The 23,040-nt window shown below is 47.3% G+C and overlaps 1 protein-coding gene across 1 annotated transcript in view; it reads right to left on the reverse strand.

The window, feature by feature from the left end:
- The window catches only part of GPC1 (glypican 1), a gene marked incomplete at its 5' end in the record, with an annotated part of 110,988 nt that overhangs the window by 12,689 nt on the left and 75,259 nt on the right, over positions 1-23,040 (reverse strand). The window contains one exon of the mRNA XM_009335229.1: positions 15,134-15,525. Within this exon, the coding sequence (XP_009333504.1) occupies positions 15,134-15,525 (392 nt within the window). The remainder of the gene's footprint in view (positions 1-15,133; positions 15,526-23,040) is intronic.

Raw genomic sequence — 23,040 nt, forward strand, 5'->3', positions numbered from 1 at the left:
CCTCGTGAGAACCTTCTTCAGGACCAGGACAAAAATTTCTAGGTCTCAGAGAGAGAACCCAAACAGAGACCGTTTCCCTGCCTCGGCAGCCAGAACAAGCCCTGGGATGCCTGCAGATAAACACCGTGCTCCACCGCGGCCAGAGGGGCTGAGCCTTGCAGGAAGCACCATGCATGCCAAGGCTTCGCTCTGCTTCCTCGGTGAGCTTTCTGCCTTCTTTCTGGGACAACACCCGCAGACAGAAACCGGTGCCCGGCTGCCGTGCGGCTCTGCCGCCAGGAGGTGGAGGCTTTGTCCCGCCGCACCGCACAGTTGCCATATGCTTCATCCCTGGGAGAAGCTGGTGAAGGCACCACCGTCTCCTGCCTCAGTGATTGAGAGGGGATGCAACAAAGCAGAGGGACAGGCAAACAAAAGAATAGTTTATTTTTCATCTCAGGATTTAAATAACCATGACTGAATAGTGACTGAAAAGACAACAGCTAAGAGCACGTTGAACACTTAACACAGGCTGTAGCTGAAGACTTTCCGAAACCAGATCATTTACACAGAAACCAGGAGATGCAGCTAGGAAAGGAGCTATGACCTCTCCTTCCTCAGAGAGAGCATTCGTGAACATGAAATATACGGTGAAGCTCCAACCAGAGCATGTAACCTGCACAGGCAATCAGGTCCTGAACACAACTTTGTCTCCGTGTTTCACCAGCACACCCCATCACTGCTCATCCCGGCTTATCCAGCTGTGGCTGTGGAGCACTGTAACCTCGCACGGCACAAACCGGGCTGCAACATCCTGGGAGCTGCGGCACAAGTGAGTCACATAGCTGGGCCCTGAAACATGGGACTTTCCACAGTACTGATGAGAACCAGGGAGCAGTCAGATGGTTTGCCTGCACCCACACACATCCGTGGTTGCACTGCGCAGCCTTTTGGAGTGGAGGGAGCTGAAGTGCTTTGGCAGGAAAGTGGGAGTGCAATGTCACCTGCGCAGGAAACACCCCTGGGGCACTGCAGGCCAGCCATCCAGTGACAGAGAGGACAGCCACCAGCAGCTAGAAAACAAAGCTATTTGGTACCTTGCCAGAGCCCGTGGGGGACACGGAGAGAGGCAAGTGACAGATCTTGGCTCAGAAAAGCATCTCCAACACGCTTAGCTTTAAAGTACAGTGTAAACCCAGCAACTCTACTGGAGCTACCCCGGTGACCACAGTGAGCCCATATTTAAATGAAGTTTGTGACAGGCCCAGTGGGCATTTCACAAGTATTTCTGCTTGCAGAATTTATCCTGGTCTCTGCATTTATTTTTGTGCATGTCTTTTTCCAACAAAACAGAAAGGACCTTCACACCCTGAGCACAGCACTCCCTCGCTCACCAGAGAGTAATCGTGCAGGGCCACCCGTGCCCTGCCACCACGCAGAGCTGCAGAAGGGGAGCGGCAGCAGGGGCCTGCTCCTCGGTGCCCACCTACTCCATCTGGCCTCCGGCACGACTGGCGAGTGCAGGCAGCTGCCAAGGCTCCCCGTGATGCAGACAGCTGCCTGCCGTCCTCAACCCACCTCCCTCCGATCTCTCCAAGGCTGTCAACCAGCCAAAACCACCTGTCCCCAGCTACACTGCCTACGTCCATGCCGGTGCCCACAGAGCAGCCACCTCCTGCCCGTGCAGCTCTTGTGGGCTGTTGCCACCTGCCTTGGGGCAGCGGGTGCAGGCAGAGCACCGGGTGATAATGATGCCTGAGGCTCAGGCTCAGCTCTGGGTCGGGGGGAAAAATAAAGCTGCTTTTGCACCTCAGCAAGGATCATTTCTGGATGTCAGAGAGGAGCTGTGTGTGTACCACCAGTCTGTCACTCTCGCAAGGTGGCTTTGTCTCCTGGAGGATAGTGGAGTGCCACACTGCCCCAGGTGTGGGGAGCCTGCAGTGTCCAGGCAAGGTGGCACCCCTTGCCCCTGCTCCCCTGCCTCTCCTCTGAAGATGAGCAGGTGACACATCCACCAACAGCTATTGCTCCACTGAATCTGGCAGGTGCCAAGTGTTCAACTTAAGCTCTTGGCAGAAAGGATAAGTATTAAATTTTGCAGGTGGAAGAGGCCAGGCTCCACTCCCTTTCCCCAAAGAATGACCCAAACCTCTCCTGCTGGCAGCAGCACTCCTTTTTCACAGGCAGGCTGCAGAGGTGAACTGAGAACAGAGGGATGAGAGGGCAGGAAGAGGAATTTCGGAGAGTATTTTCTGCATGTTTTGCTTGGCCAGAGCTCAGTTCCTTGTTGTTCCACCCAGCTCACGGACTTCTGCTCCACACAGGGCAGAGGAGAGTGAGGGCTTGGGGCTCCCAGAGCCCCTCCCAGCCCTGATCCTGCACCATTCCTTTGGGGGACTTGCAGCATGTTAAGGAACAGAGCCCTTCAAACATCTCTTAGTCCTTGTGGATTATTTTGCTGAAGTAAACTTCCAGGGTTTTTTCAGGTATGCTGTACCCACACAGGGAAATCCCAGCGTCAGTTAGGAGGGGCTGAGATTCCCTCCCCTGTATGGATACAGCGACACAACCAGGAGAGCGCTGCAGCTCTCCTGCCTGCTCACCTCTCAGGCACAGTCCCAGCAGTGGCACTGGGGAGAAAAGCTCCTCAGGCTGGAGCCGTGAGACCACGCACCCTCCATGGCAGCTCATTCCAGATAAACACCCCCATAGTGAGAGTGAAGCAGTTTCTCCAGGCTGGCAAAGTCAAGACTGACCTCCACCTGCACATTGAGACATGTTCACTTCCTTGTGCTTCTGCTTTCACCCTTCAGCCTTTAAAAGAACCTGAAATGTTATGACCTACCCTTGGGCCCAACGGCTAATGGATGCCAGCTAAGACCTGGTGGAGAGCCCCTCTGGCTTCCCGGCGCAGATTTGCAATAACTGGTAGATCAATAAGCAACGTCCTTTTTTCATCACAGGTGGCCTGGAAGCGGGAGCACACAAACTCCTGCAGATGGAGTGAAAGCTGACATAATTTCTTCATCTTTAAATGATCTGGCACAGCATGAAGACAGTACATGACAATAATTGATTTCTCTAAGTACCATCAACCTGGCCCAGCCTATGGCTGGTTCTCCTTTAAGGAGACATGATTCTCCTTTAACTTCAGTGGCACCTATAGTCTTTTCTTAGCTCAGTGACCTAGAAACTGCATTAAGATGTCAAGGGAACATGCACAATACGTTGGAGAAGCCATTTCCCAAGGATCTGAAAAAAAATTATTACTGAGACATATGGCTTGGAGCCAGGGCACTCCTCATTCAGTTGTCAGAGGTATAAATAAATATGCAAAACAAAGCTTAGCCCAGCTTAAAAATACATTGTTCCTACGTCATTGCTCAGTTAAAATCCACATACTCTATTCTGATCCCAGTGACATCAGTGGGTACAGTCCCTTAAAATGTAAGCCCAGTGATCAAGTGATAAGGAAAAAATATTATCTTCTAAGATATACCCAAAATAGGGGACAAATTGGTATTGAGCAATAAATCATGTTAATTAAAACTACTTTACAGCTGGGGATACAGTGGTTGATTTGAGTAGCAATGAGGTAATGCAATGGGAACAGGTGGCTGCCTCATAAAAAGCCCTGTTCCACCATAAGCACTGACATTTCAAGGAGGTTGTCATCAGGTATTATCCCGCGACTGTGGCTTGTAGCAAGAGCTGAGCTCTGTGCTTTTCCATGGCTACTTTCCAAAGCCTGATGTGCCCATGCTTTGTTGACGGAGCCACCTGACCAGATGTGAATTGCTGGAGGCAAGCGCTTTGCCAGAGCAAAAGATCTTTGCAGACTCTCTTGTATCATGTCTCGGATGGACCTGGAGCTTGCTCGCGGGTTTGCACAGCTCATGGCACAGCCGCCCAACGCGACCGCTGAGCTGGGGCTCACCGTGCGACTATTCGGCACCAGCGTTTGCACAGCAGCCAGCAGAGAACGGGCACGTGTGGAGATAATATGACAGAAAATTGAGAACACATAATTCTCAGCATTTGGAGTAGCACTGGTTTCCTAATTTTTCCTCCTCCTGAGCAATGTTTAAATCAATTACAGTAAAATTAATGACTTTTGCGAGCAATTTGCTGAGAGGATGGGCTGAGGGATTAGTTGCTAGCTGGGTCCCTTGCCACCCCCCAGCCAATTTAGAAAACATTCAGCGTGAAAGGCTTCTAGCAAAAAAAAAAGCTCCTGCCACATATTTTATTAATATGCTTTCCAAGCAGAGAATCACAGAAACACAGGAGGCTCAGGGATAACAAGCAGTCACCTACTCTGTCTCCCTGCCTTGAGACACATTTGAGGAGAGCTAAGTTATCCTTCATATTACCTAAAACATAACTTCAGAACAGTTATAAACTTTATGAAGCAAAAACACAGGGAGGCAAAACTACTTGTAGAAGGGGAAAGCACTCAGCTCAAACAGGAGAGACGCCTCTGTATGGACACTCGAGGGACTGAAGACACCTGAGTGCAGACAGTTCTTGGGATGGCCAGGGCTTTAGTCTCTGTAGGACATACAGCAGCAGGGCAGCGCTCTGGTCAAAATGGACTAGATTTTTCCAGAACATAGGAAAAAGCCTTCTTATCCTTCCTCTGTGCCTTTAAAGAACAAATCAAACTTGTGATTTGCATGTTCAGCCCAAGTTACCCATCTTTGCACAGATACACATGCTCACAGATAAGAAAAGCATGTTTTATAGAGCCATGGGACACTTCTCTCTCAGACCCACCATTATCTGTTCTTTCTCCCACTAAAGCACCTACCCAGGTTATATGTTGATTTTCCAAACAACACCCTCTGATTTGTAGACCTCTTTTCAACGTAAGATTTGGTGCAAGTCACAAGGGATGCAAAAGAGGGGCACAATTCTTTCTGGCCTGACCCCAGACCTCTCTGAATCTACAACAGTGGGAGATTTTTCTACCCTTCTGAACTGGGACCTCATTTGACAGGTCACACAGAAGAACAGAGAGGTGCAAGAAGAGATGTGTTTTCTGCCATTACCCTAATGCCTACTGCTTGGAAAATATTCAAGAGCCTCCAAAACACTCTGAGTAGTATCAGGGCACAGAAAGGACCACGGAAGTGATGAAATGAGTCTTATACATTACTGAGTTTTCACAAGCGTTCTCTTCTAGCTAAAAGCTGCTACACCCTCCTCACTCCAAAAAGCATTTCTTTATCCAAGCCAATTATTTCCTGAAAAGGTGGCTGGAAAGACCAAAGAACGAAGTGCAGGATGCAGAGAGGAAGGCCCTGGGGAACAGCGACCAAAGAGGCACTAGCGCTGGGACAAGCTCCATACCTCACGTCCAGGAGTCACAGGGTCTTTTTGATCGAGCAATGATCCTCCCTGCCCCTCCCAGCTTCCTGAGCATTGGAGAAAGGTTGAATTTTAGGAAGCCACACGCATCTGGAAAATCATTTTAACAGTGGCAGTACCAAGCTGCTACCGCAGCAGCACAGCATGCGGTCAGGCTGTGCCACCAGCTGTTGGGCACAGTACGCCTTGCTTTGGCTGGCTGCAAGGGGTGAACCTGGCTCTGCTCCTCCCGCAGCCGGCAGCAGGGCTCCTCCTGCGCCCATCAGGAGGCGGCCAGCTCCTTTGGCACCCAGAACCTGCAGCCAAGCTGCAGATGCTGCTTTTGAAGTGCTGTCTTCAAACAAGGAAAAGAAAAAGAAACAAACCCAACCCCAAAATCCTTTCTCCTTTTGAAGCCTGGCTTAGAAGCAAATGAGAACCTGCAGCCTAGCTGCAATGTGATGGGACTCCTCAGCCTTCAGGGGCCTTTAAGTACATCTGAAAGGCATTTAACACCAATAAAATAAGCTGAGCTCTTGCTGGTATTTTTCCTACCCCACCCCCCCCCACTTCTACTTACAGCCAGGGCGCCCGGAAGAGGGGAGAGATTTGGGGATGGAGAAAGAGGCCTGGGTGAAAAATACAGGCTGCTGGAAGTGCTGTCAACCCCCCTGGCGTGTCATGGGGACACAGGCAGGTTGGCTGATGGAGGCAGAAGGCTGAGCTAGTCCCTAACACTTGGTAGAGGTGTTGTTCTGTGGGCTCTGTCCCCTCTAAAAATTTTGCCCACGGGAGTATGAGGTTGGCTCGCAGGGAGCTCTCTGCGGCATGGTGTTGGTGTTCACCAAGCTGGACCACGTCCCTGCCACGCGGCTGCTCTCCCAGTCCCTTCCTGGCTCTAGCCTCCAAGGAGCAGTGCAGACCCAAGGTGGGCACGGGGACCTGTAGCACCTGGCTGCGGTTTTGGCGTGATGCGGGGATCGTTGGGGTGAACACAAAATACCTCCAGACATGTCAGATATATGTCAAAATGTGCCTGCACTAACTCTCAGGTATATTTTTCCAGGTAGAAGGACTTATTGTTTGAATGGCCATTCTAACCTCCAGAAGCACCAGTTAAATCCAGCAACATCAGGCAACTTAGGTTTCCAAACCAACATGCTTTAAAGCCAGCAGGTATCAGGCAGCTTTCTAGAGGTAGGGACGTGTCCTGGGCAGCTAAGGCAGAAAGCTCCTATAGCTGGAGACCTCCACAGGTTCGAGGGCTGAACACAGCTATGCAGGCAGCTGCAGCCAAGGCATTTGTAGCACCCTCGCTTACCTTCTCATGCATATTTTAAAGGCAGGTGATAGAAGTAAGGGAAGTTTTTCCTGCCAGCTGTGAAAAACCCGTTCTGGGATAGTGTTTAAGAGAAAACAGGTCAGCTCTTCAATTCACAGATCAGGCCGTGTGCGCTGGGAAATGCAGGCCCATGTTCAGAGCCACTCCAATTTCCCCAAATCCCTCGGTTGGAATTGTACAGTTGGGATAAAGTTGTCAGTATGAAGAACAGCAGCTACAAAAAAAGCCCAAGCAGGGGAGCGAGTCCTGCCAGGCCGGCGGTGAGGAGCACTGCCGAGCCACCCGCGGGATGAACGGCAGCCCAGGAACATGCTCAGGAAGCCAGCCTTGCCCTCTCTTTTATAACAAGACTGGCACCGGGAGGACAGGTTTGTGTTTCGCCAGGGAGCTGGCCAGCTCTGTGATCAGGGCTATCTGCAACGTGGCAGTTTCATGTTGGGAAACATTTCATTTTTACAGTCTCCCTATGGAAGGACCCTCAAATACTATGACCAAAAAAAGCTGGGCTGGGCTGTTCTTTGCATCTCCACGTGTGCAAGCTGGAAATCAGGGCCATGGCTGCTCTGTGCACCGGGCTGTCAGCGCCCAATTTCCCTGGTGAAAGGAGTGGGAGCTGCAGGTGCTCCCAGCCCTCTGCTGGCACGAGGGAGCTGGTGTGGGGAGCCGACCCCGCTCTCTCCACCACATGGTCAGCAGCTGCCTTGTGCATGTTTATGCCAACCCTGATGTAATTAGCACCTTGACGTGTGTTAAATGAACCAAGCTTTCCAATCTTTCAGAATAAAACCCTAAAAGAAACAGCTGCAGGGCTGACAGAAATATGATTCTTTCAAAGTCTAATGAATTGTATAATCACTTCAGTCATTATTTTGCATCTTCCTTCCACAAATGCACAGCCATGAGTCCTTGGAGCAGTGAGTTTTAAGTCTCACCAAGCCCATCATTCAAGATAGATCAAGCATGTTTCCAAACCCTCGTCAGGGATCAGAAAGCGAAAGGGGTGCAGGTGCAGCGTGCTGGGTGGTGGCTGTGCTGGGGTCCTGTGGCAGGGGTAGGGCACATATAACTCCACAGCTCGGTGACCCTCTTGCTTTCACCTCGCTGTGTTCAGCTCAGCACAGGGTGAGGGACACAGAGGATGGAGGCTGATGCCAAATCTGTGCCCTTCGCGCTCCAGCAAACCAGAGCTGCTGTTAAGCCTGAGGCCAGACAGACTGCCGGGGTCCACCCCTGCCAGCCCAGCAGCCAAATGGCCATTTTGCAGACTCAGAAAGAAAACATATAACAAAAATGAAGGCTGGGGTAATCCAGCCAAACTGGGGCAGTGAAACAGGGAGCAGTCGGCCCTGTCTCCCCCTGCAGCCAGCAGTGGGGGCACTTCCAGAGGAGAGTGATGATGGCTCCAGAAGGCAGTACAGCCTGTGAGGGACACCAGACCCGAAGGCAGGACCCGCAGCTAACCGGGAGGATCTGCGCTTTCGGATTTCTGTCTAGTGCCTAACTGCCTTCAGATATTAAAATGAGGAAGATTCATGTGGATAGACAGACTGCTGTCATGCTCCTCTCCCTCTGGAGGAAAATACTGCAAGCCACCACCTGCCTATTCAACACACTCCCTGCTCTGTTCATCTGACGCAGTTATTTCCAGCTGGTACAATTTTCAATCCTTTGAAAACTAGATTCAATTGACTTTTAACCACCAGGTAAATATGGGAGACATATATCTGCTTGCCCGCATTATTTCTATTATATTCAGAACACCTATGGGTTTTTATCCCTGAAGGGTTGAGATTTAAACATAATAACGGCTAGAAATACTGGAAGGTTATATGTGAAATACATGAGGATGTGTTCGAGACTGCATGCTCCCCATCCAGCTCGATTTGAATCTGTCCAAACACATTCCAACATTATTGCAAAACTCTCTCTCTAGCTTTACCTGCAGCGGTGCTGGAAAAGAGCAGGGGGCTGTGAGGGGTGTGTGGGGGGCTGCAGGAGCTGCTGTACCAAGTTGTTTAAAGCAAGAAGGCAGCCGATAGCAGGCTGGTGACTCAGGGAGCACAGCCAGCTCGGGGAAAGGGATATTAAGCTTCTGGGTTTGCAGAGGGAATTGGGCCGACTGGGACTTAGATCTAAAATGTTTTAAGCCATGCAATCTCACATAAAAACTGCCCAGGGACAGCTCTCCAAGAAAACAACTTCAGCAGAGGCAACACTGACCTCGGCAAGGGAGGGCATGTCCCAGCCCTCTGCACCCGCAGGCCCCGCGGTGCCCAGCAGTGGGGCAGGTCTTGGCGGCTGTGCCAGAGGCTGTGCGCGGGCAGGAAGGCACGAGTGCAGGAGCCGCTGCAGGAACTAGTCCCTGAAGGAGCAAGAGCTTATTTCAGCCTGTAGTCTAAGATGGTGTTCACAGGCAGGGATGTCTGAAGTACCATGGGCTTCTCAACGCCCGAGACTTCAGTCCTCCTCCTCCTGAATACAGCCAGACCTGCAAAGGATGCTTGTGGCATCATTTCCCACCCTATGAATTGCTGCTGGGTCTGCAGCAGCACAAACTTTTAGCACAGGCACCGATCAGCTCATTTTCGGAAAGCCCCGTCAGTGGTTTGCAATGACAGTAGGGAAAAAAAAGAAAAAAACCAGCACGCTCCAGCAGCTGCTGTTTGTACCTGGCTGTGGTGAGCTGCATCCCACCTCCATCCCTGCTGGTGATGCCAGCACCCTTGGGACCCACTGCTCCCCGCTGCTTGTGTCCCACACGGAGATCCCACAGGACTCTGTCTCATATTACCTCCCCTCATTTTTTTAAAGGGGAGGCCAGACCTGAGGCTGAACTCCTGAATGAATGGTATCTTACCAAGCAGAGCTGTCTATAGGTACAGGCAGCTGCCATCTGAAGGTGGGAGGCTTATTAAATCCCATGCAAGCAAACAGATGATCTCCCTGAAGGAAAATGCTACCTCCCTTGGTGGGAGCAGGTCCCAGGTGAGAGCTTCTCCCAGATGGAGAGATAATTTACTGTGGCACCTTATGGCTCCTTGGGGCAAAGCTAGTCTCTGCACAACGGCATTCTCCCATCGAGTCATCATCATAACACAAGAACACACACCTCTGCTGTGCAAAAACTGAACAGCTCCAAAGTGAGAGGCGGGATAATATCCAGTGAAAAGGAAATAAATGTGGTGATATAAGGATATTGCCACTTGCCAGTGCCATGGAACAACATTCTCATAACATCTATTTACAAACACTAATATTGTCTTTTCAGGATCAAGAGGAGGCCAATTTAGATAAATGCTTAATTTTATTACAAAAATGAAATCCTTTAAATGAAATAAAATGTTATTTATGGTTGTATGTACTTACTGCTGACGCTCTGAATAAAGATAAGCCACTGAAAGGATGGAGATGTGTCACTGAGCACATAGGACAGGAGTTCACTGCACTTGAGCTGTTTTAGCACAGTGGTTTCAAAAGTGTGTGAAAAACATATTCTTCACTTCATTTTGTTCAGTCAGATCAATTTTTTGCCTACTTCACCCAAAAAGCAACTGGAAGCTGAAAGACAGAAGTCAACTATATCCTTCCAAGCTATGGAAAAAAGTGGGGTATGAGAAATGGCTACAATCTTAAAGGACGTGAGGATCAGGAATGACCATGCTGTCTTTGTTATATTATTGACTTGTTGGAAATGTAAAGCATGTTTAGATAAACATTATTTTCCATATGTGTCCAGCACATTCACTTAACTACTAAAAACATTTATGAAAATTCTATTTTTGGGCCTTTTTAATTGAAATTCAGTTCCCTTCTAAATGCAGCTTGACCCACCATGTGTTTAAAAATTACTCATATGGTAAATAGGAAAGCTGTCATTTACAGTATACTAACATAAAAGTTTAAAAAATAAGGCTGAAATGTATTGTGAGACACAGTATTACTTAAATAAAAATGTACTGATAGATGACCTTCATCGGTAAATGAAATACAGGATTTAGTGAAAAAGCTTACAATTAGTAAAGAAAATAATCATATTTTGTTTCAAACTCAAATGAGAATCAGCCTTAAGAACATCTACTGAGAAAAGGAAATGCAAACAACTATTAAAATTGATTATTTAAGTAAGTGTTTCTTGCTTAGGTAGCTGGTGCTGCTTCACATCAATCCCCACCACCATGGGAAAACTTAAAATTCAGGAGCAAAAAGCAATGAAGATCCAGCAAAGGAAAGATTGTCCTAATAACTCACTTTCTGACTGATGAGCAAAATTCATTTTAAAACACCTCCTCTCCCTGCCTTTGGAAATGGAACATTATTTCTTTACTTTTTCTGTGCTCTAACCCGAGATTCACAGGTTGCCAGGTCTCTGAGGGGAATTTGAGGAGGGAGGACATTTTTTGATGCACACAGGGCAGCTCTCCGCCCTGTCCATCGGTGCAAGAGAACAAGTCTTATGAGGAGCGGCTGAGGGAACTGGGGTTGTTTAGCCTGGAGAAAAGGAGGCTGAGGGGAGACCTCATTGCTCTCTACACCTACCTGAAAGGAGGCTGTAGCGAGGTGGGTGTCGGTCTCTTCTCCCAAGTAACTGGCGATAGGACGAGAGGAAATGGCCTCAAGTTGCGCCAGGGGAGGTTTAGATTGGATGTGAGGAAAAATTTCTTCACTGAAAGAGTGGTTAAACATTGGACCAGGCTGCCCAGGGAAGTGGTTGAGTCACCATCCCTGGAGGTATTGAAAAGACGTGTAGATGAGGCGCTTAGGGACATGGTTTAGTGGGCATGGTGGTGTTGGGTCGACGGTTGGACTCGATGATCTTAGAAGTCTTTTCCAACCTTGATGATTCTACGATTCTATGCAGCACAGGCATGGCACTGAGATGCAGGAGGCCAACAAGGACCTGTGCACAGTCTCACTGCCCTTTTTGGGTGCCCTGGTGCAGACAGGATCACCTTTGCTACCTGTCCCCACAGCACTTTGTGCAATAGTCCTGACCTAAGACTTAGATGCCTGAGCACTATCATAATGTGAGCAATAAATAACAAAACCAGCCAGGGTATTCCTGTTTATCATGCTGCATCTCTCCAAGGATTTTTTGCTTTTGTTTTATAAGGGGTTATCTCTCAGCCCTTGCCATTTTTACCATCTCAGTTTTGCTTCCCCCCCACCACAGTATTTCAATTCACCGACACCATGTATTTCACAGGAGTGCATTCTTGCTCTCGTTGCTGAACACAGCCATTGCTCACACCAAGTGTGGATCTCTGAGCAGCAGCTGGCAGGCAGCAAGTCTCCCAACACAAGGCCTTCACCTGTTCACATGAAGCTCGGAGCTGCAGCAAACTCTATTTTTGGCAGCTGCCAATCTCACAACCAAAGAAAAGGATCCTAAACAAAACTGGGATATTTCTTCTCTCTTACCGTGGCACGCAGCACGAGGTATGTGTCCCTGGGGGAGCCCCTTCTCTGTGTGCCCTTCACTAGGGATTTTTTGGCTGCTGCTGTTTTGGTAGCTGCTACTTCATGCAGATGATGAAAAACTCACCTGGCATTGTGCAACTTAAATGAAAACCTGCAATTTGTGCTGAAAGAATAGCTACAGAAACACACAACCTGAATGTGAACACAGAGATGCTGCGCCAACACCCGCCCCCCACACATGGCACATTGGTAACCCCTAACCCTGTACCAGGGCAGGGTGCCAACCTGCACATCCATCCCCAGCCCTGCCGCTCTGCCTGGGCTGCAAAGAGCTGCACCAGCCATGCATGTGCCCTGGGCCCCTCCCATAACCACCGTGCAGATGGCAGCGCTTCCGCTGCTGTCAGTGTGGGGCCGGGTCGGTGGCAGGAACCACAGCATTAAAAGCTTTAGATCTTGGTGTCAGTCTGCAGTCTGTCAGGGTGACTTTGCCTTAAAAACTAGGAAGGCAGTAAAGATGAAAAATGGTTTTGCCATTTTCTCCCCGCCTGCCCTCAAACTATTTATCCCCAGCAGGATGCTCCCAGCACACCGTTCCCATTCCTATCCCTGCGCGCCCACCAGCCACCGGCCAAGGGCTGCCCAAAGTGATGGCTTCCTATGAGATTGGGCAGCTGGAGGCTGTGGAAGAAACACCCCTTGGGCACAGAGGAGAGGCAGCAGGGATTAAAGAAATCTCACGAGATCCCCGCCTGTAGCTCAGCTGGGGCAGGCTCTTCCCCATTTTAAGACAGACAGAAAATCTGGCAAACAGCACCAGTCTTTCTCTAGGATGGCCAGTAATGCAGACTCTGCACAAGGACCCAAAACAGCGATAGGATACAGGTGACAAACACTGAACTGGAAGTGTGTGAGCAGATGAAACCGGGAGGGTTTTAATAGAAATCAGTAGCTTTTCTGGGATTTGCAAATAAATAAACCCAAAGTAATGTCATTTTTCAGAAGGCCAAAGCTAAGTAATTTATTTCTATGTGTCCATTTCCACAGGCTTTCCCCAGACTTCCTAACCAAAACACTCACTGCTGCTCCCTAAGAAATTTCGGCTCAAAGAGTTATTTTAAAAGACCGCTGCTACCAGCTGACAGGAAAGTCAAATCCCAGTCTCTGATCTTAATGAAAGTCTTATACAATTTTCCTAACATTGAAAGTATAAAGCAACATGAAAAATGACTAAAACCAAAGCACCAGTTGTGGATCACATTCAGCACTTCACATCCATTTGGCACTAGGGTAAATCCACAGCTGGTAAAGGAAAGTGGGTAAACCAGGCCTTTTATTTTAGACACAGCTGAGGGCTACCAGGGCATCCATAAAATGGATCTCCCACCTCAGCATTCTCATCCCCTCTTGCCTAAAGTACTAAACCCATTCCTGAAGACAGGGGAAATGGGCCAGTTTTGGCCTTCATTACAAAATCAGCTCTCAGGGAGGCTTTGCTGAGGTTTCCCAACTCAGTTCATGCGGATTGTGCTACAATAGCAACATGCCGGGTTAACTGCAACCCCAGGCAGGGCTCTTGTGAGAGAGAGGAATGGTTGGGACCCTCCTGGATGACCCTCCATCCTGGAGGAACGGGTTGGGAGGAGACAGAGGGAAGAGGAGGCTCTGTGACTCGTCGTGTATCCCACATCCCATTTGATAAGCGATGCCAAGGGAAGGAGAAGAATTCAGAAAGGGGGGACCAGAATCAAAACCCAATGGGTCAGAAGCCTCCATGAAGGTGGGGGAAAAATATGCTGCATGTTGGTATCTCAGGTCCTTCCCTTCTGCTGATACCATGATTGCAGTTGCTCTGCCAGCCTGCTTTACCTACCAAACTCGGCTACAGGCAGAATCGCACATCGAGCTAGAAATCTCTGCCATTCAGAGAATTTATGAAAAATATTTTACTTTGGTCCCCCTGAAATTACACCATTCTTATCTTTTATCTGTCCTAAGTGTCAGGAGAGTGTGATGTTAATGAGATGTACAAAGGCTTTTGGTTAGCTGAACAGTTTTATAGTCCCACATTGATAAATTAAAGCATTTGTCACTGTTACCACATTAATGTTTCTTCCTGAGATCAAAGTCTGGATTTGCTGCATCGAATAGTACCGCCCTCTGCTATGCATTACCATGCATTACCTTCCAAGGAAATGAATTGCAATTCCATATTTTTACATTCACAGTTTAATCACACCCTGATTCTCATACCTGCCATTGCCATCTCCACATGCAGTATGCAAGTCATTTTTTTAGTATGGATTTTCTCCTGGCTACCTGTACCAAAAGCCTGAATATCTTGTTTCAGGACAATCACCACCTTCTGGCTCTGAAAGGCTGCTTCTGCAGTAAAGAATACAGACAATTTCCTTCCTTCTGAAACCCTGGATTCAGTCAAGTTAATTTACATTTATATAACACCTTTCATCCCTGAAGATCCCAATGCACTTTACAAACTCACCTTCTCTGTACACAGAAGCTGTACAAATATACAGGGCTACATAAACAGACACAGCAATCCCATCACCGACAGCTGAAATGCATCTCTCTACGTGTATTCCCAGCACATTCGTGGCAAGTCAGCTCTGCACACCCTACATCATATCGCCATCAAGGAGGAAAATAAGGCAGTGTGATTTAGAGGCATGCCATTTCCCTGCCGGGGAAGTGCTAGGAATCTAGGCAAGCAACAGAACAGCTTTACAGCCTGGGCAACTGACATCTCCTTGGCACTCTGCTGCATAGGTTAAAATGAGATAAAGACTGATTTGCGGTGAGTTATACCTCGCTTTTTTTGCGCTATCAGTGCCTGTAGAAGTCCAGGCTTGCTGCTCCCTTCCACTGATGGGTGACCCTCAAGTAGTTTGTTTTATAAAACTGAAAAATACCTGTTTGCTTTGTCATGAGAACATAAGGGGAAATAAACCCCCCTCTCCCTTACAGCAGTAGTTGACTAGCTCCTGCCAATCTGAGGATGGAGAAGAAGGAAGAACCCCAACATACCTGAGACACCTTTTTGACCACGTCGCTGCCCACAAGAAAGCCCTGCGCGTAGGAGCGTGCTGCGATGAAGGCTCGGGTTGCCTTCACCTTCAGGTCCCTGGGAACTTCCCCAAAGGGTTTGTGCTGCTCTGCATGTTTCACCATGCAGTCCAGGTACTCATCTGTGATATGGTACTGGGGATTCATCAGCTTGAAGAGCCGCTCCAGCAAGCGTGTCCAGAACTCATTGAGGGCCTCTTCCAAGTTGATGTTGGAGCCCCGGTAATAGCGGCGTAGCTCACTGTACAAGTCCTTGAAGACCTTCATGTTTTGAGTGTACAATTCTCCATACATGCTTGGAAAAGCATCATAAAGGGCCTTTTCTGACTTGTTCAACAAATCCTGGAAATAACCTGAAGAGAGAAGAAAAAGGAGACGGTGATGCATCAGTTGGACAAGCAGGAATCCAATGGGCTGCGCTGTTTGGCAGCACAACCGAATGCCCTGAGAAAAGAGAAAGGGCCCTAACAGAGCTTTTCCTCCAACCAACCTTACCTACACTCTCAGTCCTGAGCCTTAGCTGAGAAGATTAAAGGAGGAACCCCCCAGTGCCAGTGCCAGAGCATCATGGTCTGGGCCTCTCCACCTCTTCTGGCAGCCTCACCTGGAACCAAAATTGAGGCTCTTCTCTGAGCGTGTAAGGAGCCATAGTGTTATTCATAGGTTTCCTTTACAGAACTCATCAACTGGCATTGCTAACATATACCATGACTTGCCACAGTTGTCAGCCAATGCCTTATGAAACACTCAACCCCAAATCAAGAACCAGCTGCTTCTAGCACAGAAGTTGACACTTGTTAAACATCACCAGAAAACTTTGTAAATACACAAGGACACCTGGATGCTGCTCAGGCAATGGAGGTCTATCCTGTAATGACTGTTGTTAGAGTCAGACTAGTCTATCAATATTAGCATCTACACCAGAATGAAGTAAGATAAAAATTTCATCTAGAAGATAACCTGAAGTCTTCCATTTCATGACGTCAAAGGTTGGAATTCCTCCAGCATCACCTGCTCTTACCACCAGACAAAAGTGAGGGCTCTTCTGGAGAAGACCACAACTTCTTCAATTTTAAAACCAAACTTCCCCCCATCCCCCCAAAATTTCCTTTTTCCTTGGAAGGCTGCCATTGTTGGCTGAGGCACTGATAATTTGGGGAAGCCAGCAGGACTCCAGTACAACATACATGTCTGAAGCACAAAGCACAGCAGTCTAAGATAAGGTCCCTGCAGGCATGAGTTCTTCTTTGGGGCAGCACATTTACTTGAAGAGGACGTGGCTTTATCCTGACCAGCTGTCATCCCCACTGACCCAAAAACACCATGATCCACTGCACAACTTGAAGCTGCCTTTGGAGAAATCAGTGCAGCTTGTTTGAGCTGCCTTTCTTTCCTGCCTCAATGCTTATTTTCCGACGTGTTATTTCCAAAGCCCTGGTGAGATGGAGCAGGGCTGCCACCAGTGACGGTGCCAACCCTTCACAGAGACGCCCCCATCAGCCCTAGTCATTGCAGCCACCCTGGCTCTGAGGTGCAGCCCGTAAAGCATGTGCCAGAGTCCCAAGTGCTGCAACAGAAACAGGCATGTCTTATTATGTATTTAAAGACAGGGTTGTGTTCAAGTGTTTTTGAACTGAGGCCAACATTATCATGTTCGAGGTTCTCATCCCATTCTCTTATTCGGATTTGCATCCTGCTTTTGTTTAGGTATAAACAACTAAATGGTTTTACACCCTAGATTCAGTGGTTGTAGAAGTGACAGAAATGCGACTCTCTTGCTAAGTACAGCAGAGTAAAAATGACAGATTCGACTCCTCCCCTACCAACATCTTTAGGTATTTCCATCCTCTTGACTGCCAGTTACCTTCAGGCTCTCTGAGACTGCACAGTGCGGAACTCATAGCAGGACCAGCCTGATTCAATTTATTGATTTACATAAGCAGCTTTAATCATCATTTAAGTCAGTAAGAGGAAAAATGATTTAAATAATAATTTTCGTTTCAATTACATTTGTACTTTTTAGGGCCTTTTTGAAGCAAACCTGATTATACTATTTTTTAAATCTAAATTACTATCATTTTTTTGGTGATGTATGATAAGCTCTAGTTGGAGGGAAACTGTTATTCAATTAAAATCAAACAGCATGTATTTATGTATACAAATTAACTTCACTGTGCTAGGCATATAAGAAAAGAAAGAAAAGCTTCTGAAAAATGCATGTTGCATGTACAAAGCTTTATTAAACAAAGTATTTTTTGAGGGAATGGCACTGGCTACAATTAAGCACCTCTAAAATTTTAGAACTAGTAAAGCTTATTTCCATGGGTCTTGTTTATATTCACAGACTGGAAGGGCCATACAAGCTTTCCAACATTAATAATCTCTCATTGGATTCTCAGATTTGAATGAAGCTAAAACTCAACAAGCAGATCGAGCAAGTGAAAACACCCTCTGCATCTGCACCACAGGCTGCTAATACTGAAACTGCCTGTAGTATTTTAACAAACCGACACCAAGCCGTAATAGGCTAGCTTCCTCCAGCCACAATCATGTACTGCTTAATAGTTTAAAATTTGATTTAAGTGCTTTCAAAAGATTGTGAGCAAACTAGGTCTTAGCAGAAGTTTGGTTTAATCACTTATGCAGAAAATAAAAATGTGTTATCTAAAATGTTGAATAAAAACTGTGGTTTTCTTTTGGAAGAAATTCTTTGGAATTTCTTTTGGAAGAAATCTATTCTTATTCAGCTTGACCTGGTTGGCAGTTTGTATCTCCAAACATTTGTACTGGGATCCCTCCATCTCTCAAATGACTGATCCGCATGTGTTTGTCCATCTTCCCTATTAAGATCTGATTTCTTCCTACAGACACCAGTATAAGGGTGTTGCCAGTGGGCTGTTAGAGGCACCTAAGCCACCTATAAAATTACCTTCTAATGGGGGGTTCCCAATATGAAAAAAATCAAAAGCTGATGCCATTAAAAAGTACTTTGCCAAAGGATCTCAGTTTAATAAGAAGAAACACCTGCCGCATGTGCTAACAGAGCTTGTCAAAGCCTCTCCTCTTGAATCTCAAGACAAAGGGCAATTCGACCCCTGCCATCTCCCCATGTCCACGTCCCAACTCCTATTCCCCTGCCCCAGCTGCCAGAGGGGAGCTCTCTGCCTGGGTAGGACAAACTTTCTGCAAAGCCTGGGGCCTCTCATCCCTGCCCAAGGGACTCACTTGAGTCTGTATCTCCCCCGACTCAAACAGTTCAGCCATCGCTAGTCCCAAAGACAGCGGCACATGGCAATTTTTCTTGTGACAAAATTATCACTGTAATCTGCAGGGTGCTAACACAGGTGAGAACTTTCCTTTTACCAAAAGGCCTCATCTACACTGAATAATTGTACAATATGTAACTAAAACTTGGCAAGTGCTACTGGCACATACATAGCACCCATCCTGGTAACCCCGATTCATCGGTCTCTACGCAGACTGCTCTGCTACTGCAAAGCGCTCAGGTATCCCCTCTTACAGCCATGGCTCCGTCGCCAGCATAGCAGTTGTGTGCACCCACTTCTAGGAAATTTTGGCTACTCCACCAACAGGTGAAAGGCTGCAAGAGGATGGTTTACAACTTGTGAGCTTCTCATCCAGCATTTCTCTCTCACCTTAACGTTGCACATGAGCATGGGCAAAGGAGATCACAGTGGGGCAAGCCCACATCAGGGCTGCTGCAGCCCTGAGCTCCCAGCCCGCCCGGTCTGGCGCTGCTATGAGCTGACTCGGGGCTGATCCTGCTGCAGTGTCACCTTTTCTTCTTGCATGGTCACCTTCCCCTGCAGCGTCTCCTGAACGGGCTCACTCCTGGGCTCGCAAGCCAAGTAGACAACTGCCAGGCAGATGATTTCTCCTGGCAGGACACTTTTTTGGGTCTGACTAATCTGAGATGGCTTAATTTTTCTGTTGCCACGGCCTTCCTACCCGTACAATGAACAGAAATGTCATTCACCTATAACAGACACAAAATACAAAGTTTCTCTGATGCTGATATCTAAAAGCTGCTTCGTATCTTAATGTATCACTCCAAGCGCTGCTGGTTACCCATTCATAATGTAATTAAACTGAGCTCAAACTCTCTTTCTTGTATAATCAGGGCTCTTTTCCCTGTGACAAGCAACATTAACTGAATAAATTGCTCAGCAATCCAGGTACGACATGCAGCTTGGCACTCGCCATCAGGAGGAAGAAAACACCAACAAACACAGCCCGATTTGTCAATTCAAGGTAAAATAACTTTCTTTGTATCACTACAGGAGAAACAAGATGTATATCTTTCTGTCAAAAATTGGAAACTGCTCTCGAAAAAGTCCAAGTTAATTAAGAGCTGATGAACTGTTACTTCTCACCTAAGTGAGAGAACACCAATTACAGTCAACTCGTTTGCGGCTGCTTCTCACAAAGTTCTTCTAGATTTCACACACTGAGGAAAAAAAAAAAATCTACATTATCCAGGGAAAATTAATCAGCAATTAAGCCTCAATGTGTTTGGGATGAATAGCCGACCTGGCAGAGAATTTAAATGCACATTTTGCAGCATTAGAAGGCACTAAGTGGGGTTTGTCAAGAGGGATGCACAGAAGCTTGTGCTAACTGCCCTGGTCCTCATGATCTCAGCCTGCACTGCTCATACACTTAGCACAGGTATCTCCAATTAACACTGCATCTTCTCCTTGACACTCCTTGCCTACTAATATCCAACCTTTTTAGACATGTGTCATAGATTAAGGATGTGCAGGGCCTCAGGATAAAACAACTTGCTGAACCACAGTTCAGGCATCTGTCCTTGTTGATTTCAGGTAGAAGCAATTATATATTCTAGGGGAAGCACCCCATTATCTGTAGCCATGGTGGGTGGGGGACCTTTAGGTAATCTCGGTGGTTGGAAACCTCTAATAATACAGCTGTCCCACTATTTCTATAAGAAGGTAAAATAACCACCCAGTGGGTCCACTGGATTTATTAACTCTCACTTGGTCCACCACTGCTGGGTCTGCCCCTGACTCCCAAAGGACAATTAGAGTGATTAGCTCAGGTAGGGAACGAGCACATGCAGGCAGCTTCATCCAGGTCACATCCTGGACACATCCCCAAGGCCCCTGAGCTCTGCTGACACCATGTTCTCCAGGCCAGCAGCCACAGGCTCAACCTATGTCTGCATTCATGCACCGTAACACGTGGCTCCATTAGCCTTGGGAATGGCAGGGATGGAGGGAAAGGGCTCATGAGTAGCCAGTGCTGGAACTCTAAAGCTCTCGCTTGCTCCAGGAGTCACTGCTGCACTCCCATCCCTGGAAGCAGGTACACAAACACCTGAGGTGGCTCTTCACAGGGCCAGCTTCCCTCTGAAATGATGCATTTGTTTCCACTCTGAGTCACAAGCAAGCAGCTATGTATTTTCTGGACCCATGCTGAAAACCACGGATGTTCTCAGCTTCTGCCAGCCTCAGAAATTTTACAATGGAAGCGTACTACCCAGAGAAACCTTCCTGCGAGTCACATGCTAAATCCATGACTGGGCTTCCCCTCTTTCAAAAAGTTTTCTCAAAGAGCCATTGAACAGGTGAGTTCTTCCTCACCGCTGCCTGCTAAGCAGGTGATTTTCTAATGCCAGTATTGCAGACAAATCAAACTCAATTTTCCTGGGCCAATGAAAGGCACAGCTCCTCAGTCAAGGCTGTTCCTACATGAAACATCACCTTTCACACTCTTGCTGCAAAAGTATTCAAAAGAAAAAAAATGAAATGGGAGTCTGTTTTTTTATTATTATTATTATTGCCTCTCACTTCCAGGCTCAGAAACAAGACAACCGGCTTTGCTCAAATGAAATTTGCCTTTTGGCAGAGGCCAGGTCTGAAAAACTTCTGCCTCAAATACAAAAATGCCAGAAAGTTATAAGCAAAGAAATGAACGTTTCTTACAACCAAGACAATTCTGCAACCTTGGCCACTGTTTTTCTTGCTGTTGTAATGACAAAAACTTACTTCTCAGAGAATTAAGTTTTCAACCAGAATCTATAACCTTTGCATTCGAGAGAGATTGTAAATCCCCACCCATTCCCCCGCTTCACAGCTTCCCAGTGTTCGCAGCTCATATTTTCACAGTTTCCACATTTTCACAACTCTGGATTCAAATTGGGAAGCTGTGAACAGCAAGGCAGGGACCCGCAGTTTGTCTCTGAAGATGGAAAGTTTCGAGTTCCCCCTTCCTCACCCCCCCAGCACCAAGTACTTTATTCGAGCTCTTTGATACCATTAGATCACTCAACATCTGGAACACACTGGAGTTTCTTCAACTAATATAATGATGGGGTGGGAATGGATGTAGGGGGGAATGAAGAGGTCACTGAAGGAAGAACGTCCAAATGCTCTTTGGGGATGCAACAGATCTGACTTTCTTCAAAACCCATCAAATTCTAGAGGCATACTAGAAAAAAATATGAGAATTGGAGAAAGGTGACAGAATGACTTTTGAACTGAATATTTTTAAAGCCTTAAGCAGAAAACTGCAGTACAAAAAGTCTTAAGCACAACTGGAAAAAGAGTAGTACCAGACTGGAAGAGATGAAGGAGGAAAACACATTGCTCAGATCATGCCATTAATTCCAAAATCAGATTTTAAGAAGAAATCTGTTCCTAAAGGCAGATTTAGCATTGGATGATTGGATTTGGTGAAGACTCTGGGCAACCACCTCTACCTACATCTGGAAGTCAGACATAAGAGGAGGAGAAAGGCATCAGGGTGCACAGCTCAAGATGGAAGGAAGCCCATGGCAGGTGATACCTCTAACCCTTCACTTTCCCTTGGAGCAGCAGAAGCAGCACCCAGGGCTCTGCCCTGCCTCCACCTTCCAGCTCCAAGCTCTCCCCTACTTATTCTTTTCTTAAGAGCAGATTGCTCTACCCTGGGACAGCAAAATTCAGTTTTGCTTATGCTTCTGAAAAGCCTTGAGTAGTCCCTGCCGGAACTCCTAATGACTTACACTGTAACCATGTAGTGCAGCAGTGCTCTACAGCTGCAGGAGTGTTGGCCTCGTGCAAATGCTACAAAAGTTTTTCAGCAGAGGGGCAAGATGAAAACTCTCCTGCTGGCTGGACAGCTTTGCATGGTGAGCTAGGTTTGTGGTCTGAGGGCCTTGTAGTGCGGCCATAAACTCAGGACAGCCGGAGATGGGGGCAAAACTGTGAGGAGGAAGAAGTATCAAATACTGTATTGCAATTTCTCAAGTTTGAGCAAGCACACGAGGCTGTGGTGGAATTCACGCAGGGCCAGAGCCATGGAGCATCTCTGCAGCTCTGGACGGAGGCTGAGTGAAATACGCTCACCATTAACACTGCTATCATGTTTCAAGAAGACTGGACTAAGAACAGGAGAGAAAAATAAGCTGACTCTGTGGTGTCCTGTACAGCAGTAAAAGCAGGGAGAGAAACAGCATGGGGGAATCTACTAGAGCAGACCTCCCTCTTGGGGCCAGCCCTGTCAGTCTGAGGCACAGTATTTTCCTGGGCTGGGTTCCCATTTAATACACTGCTGCACATCCCAATACCAATTTGCTTCTCCAGTTTTAAAGCTGTCCTTGCAGTCAAACTACTATTAGAAGAGAAGAATTCAGCAACAGATTTAAGCCATTAAAATCCAAATCTAATGCATTGTCCTGGTTTCGGCAGGGACAGAGTTAATTTCCTTCCTAGTAGCTGGTACAGTGCTGTGGTTTGGATTTAGGATGAGAACAAAGTTGATAACACACCGATGTTTTAGTTGTTGCTAAGTAGTGCTTACGCTAGTCAAGGACTTTTCAGCTTCCCATGCTCTACTGACTGAGA

Source organism: Pygoscelis adeliae, unplaced genomic scaffold (genome assembly GCF_000699105.1).
Source record: "Pygoscelis adeliae isolate BGI_AS28 unplaced genomic scaffold, ASM69910v1 Scaffold21, whole genome shotgun sequence".
Classification (NCBI taxonomy): Eukaryota; Metazoa; Chordata; class Aves; order Sphenisciformes; family Spheniscidae; genus Pygoscelis; species Pygoscelis adeliae.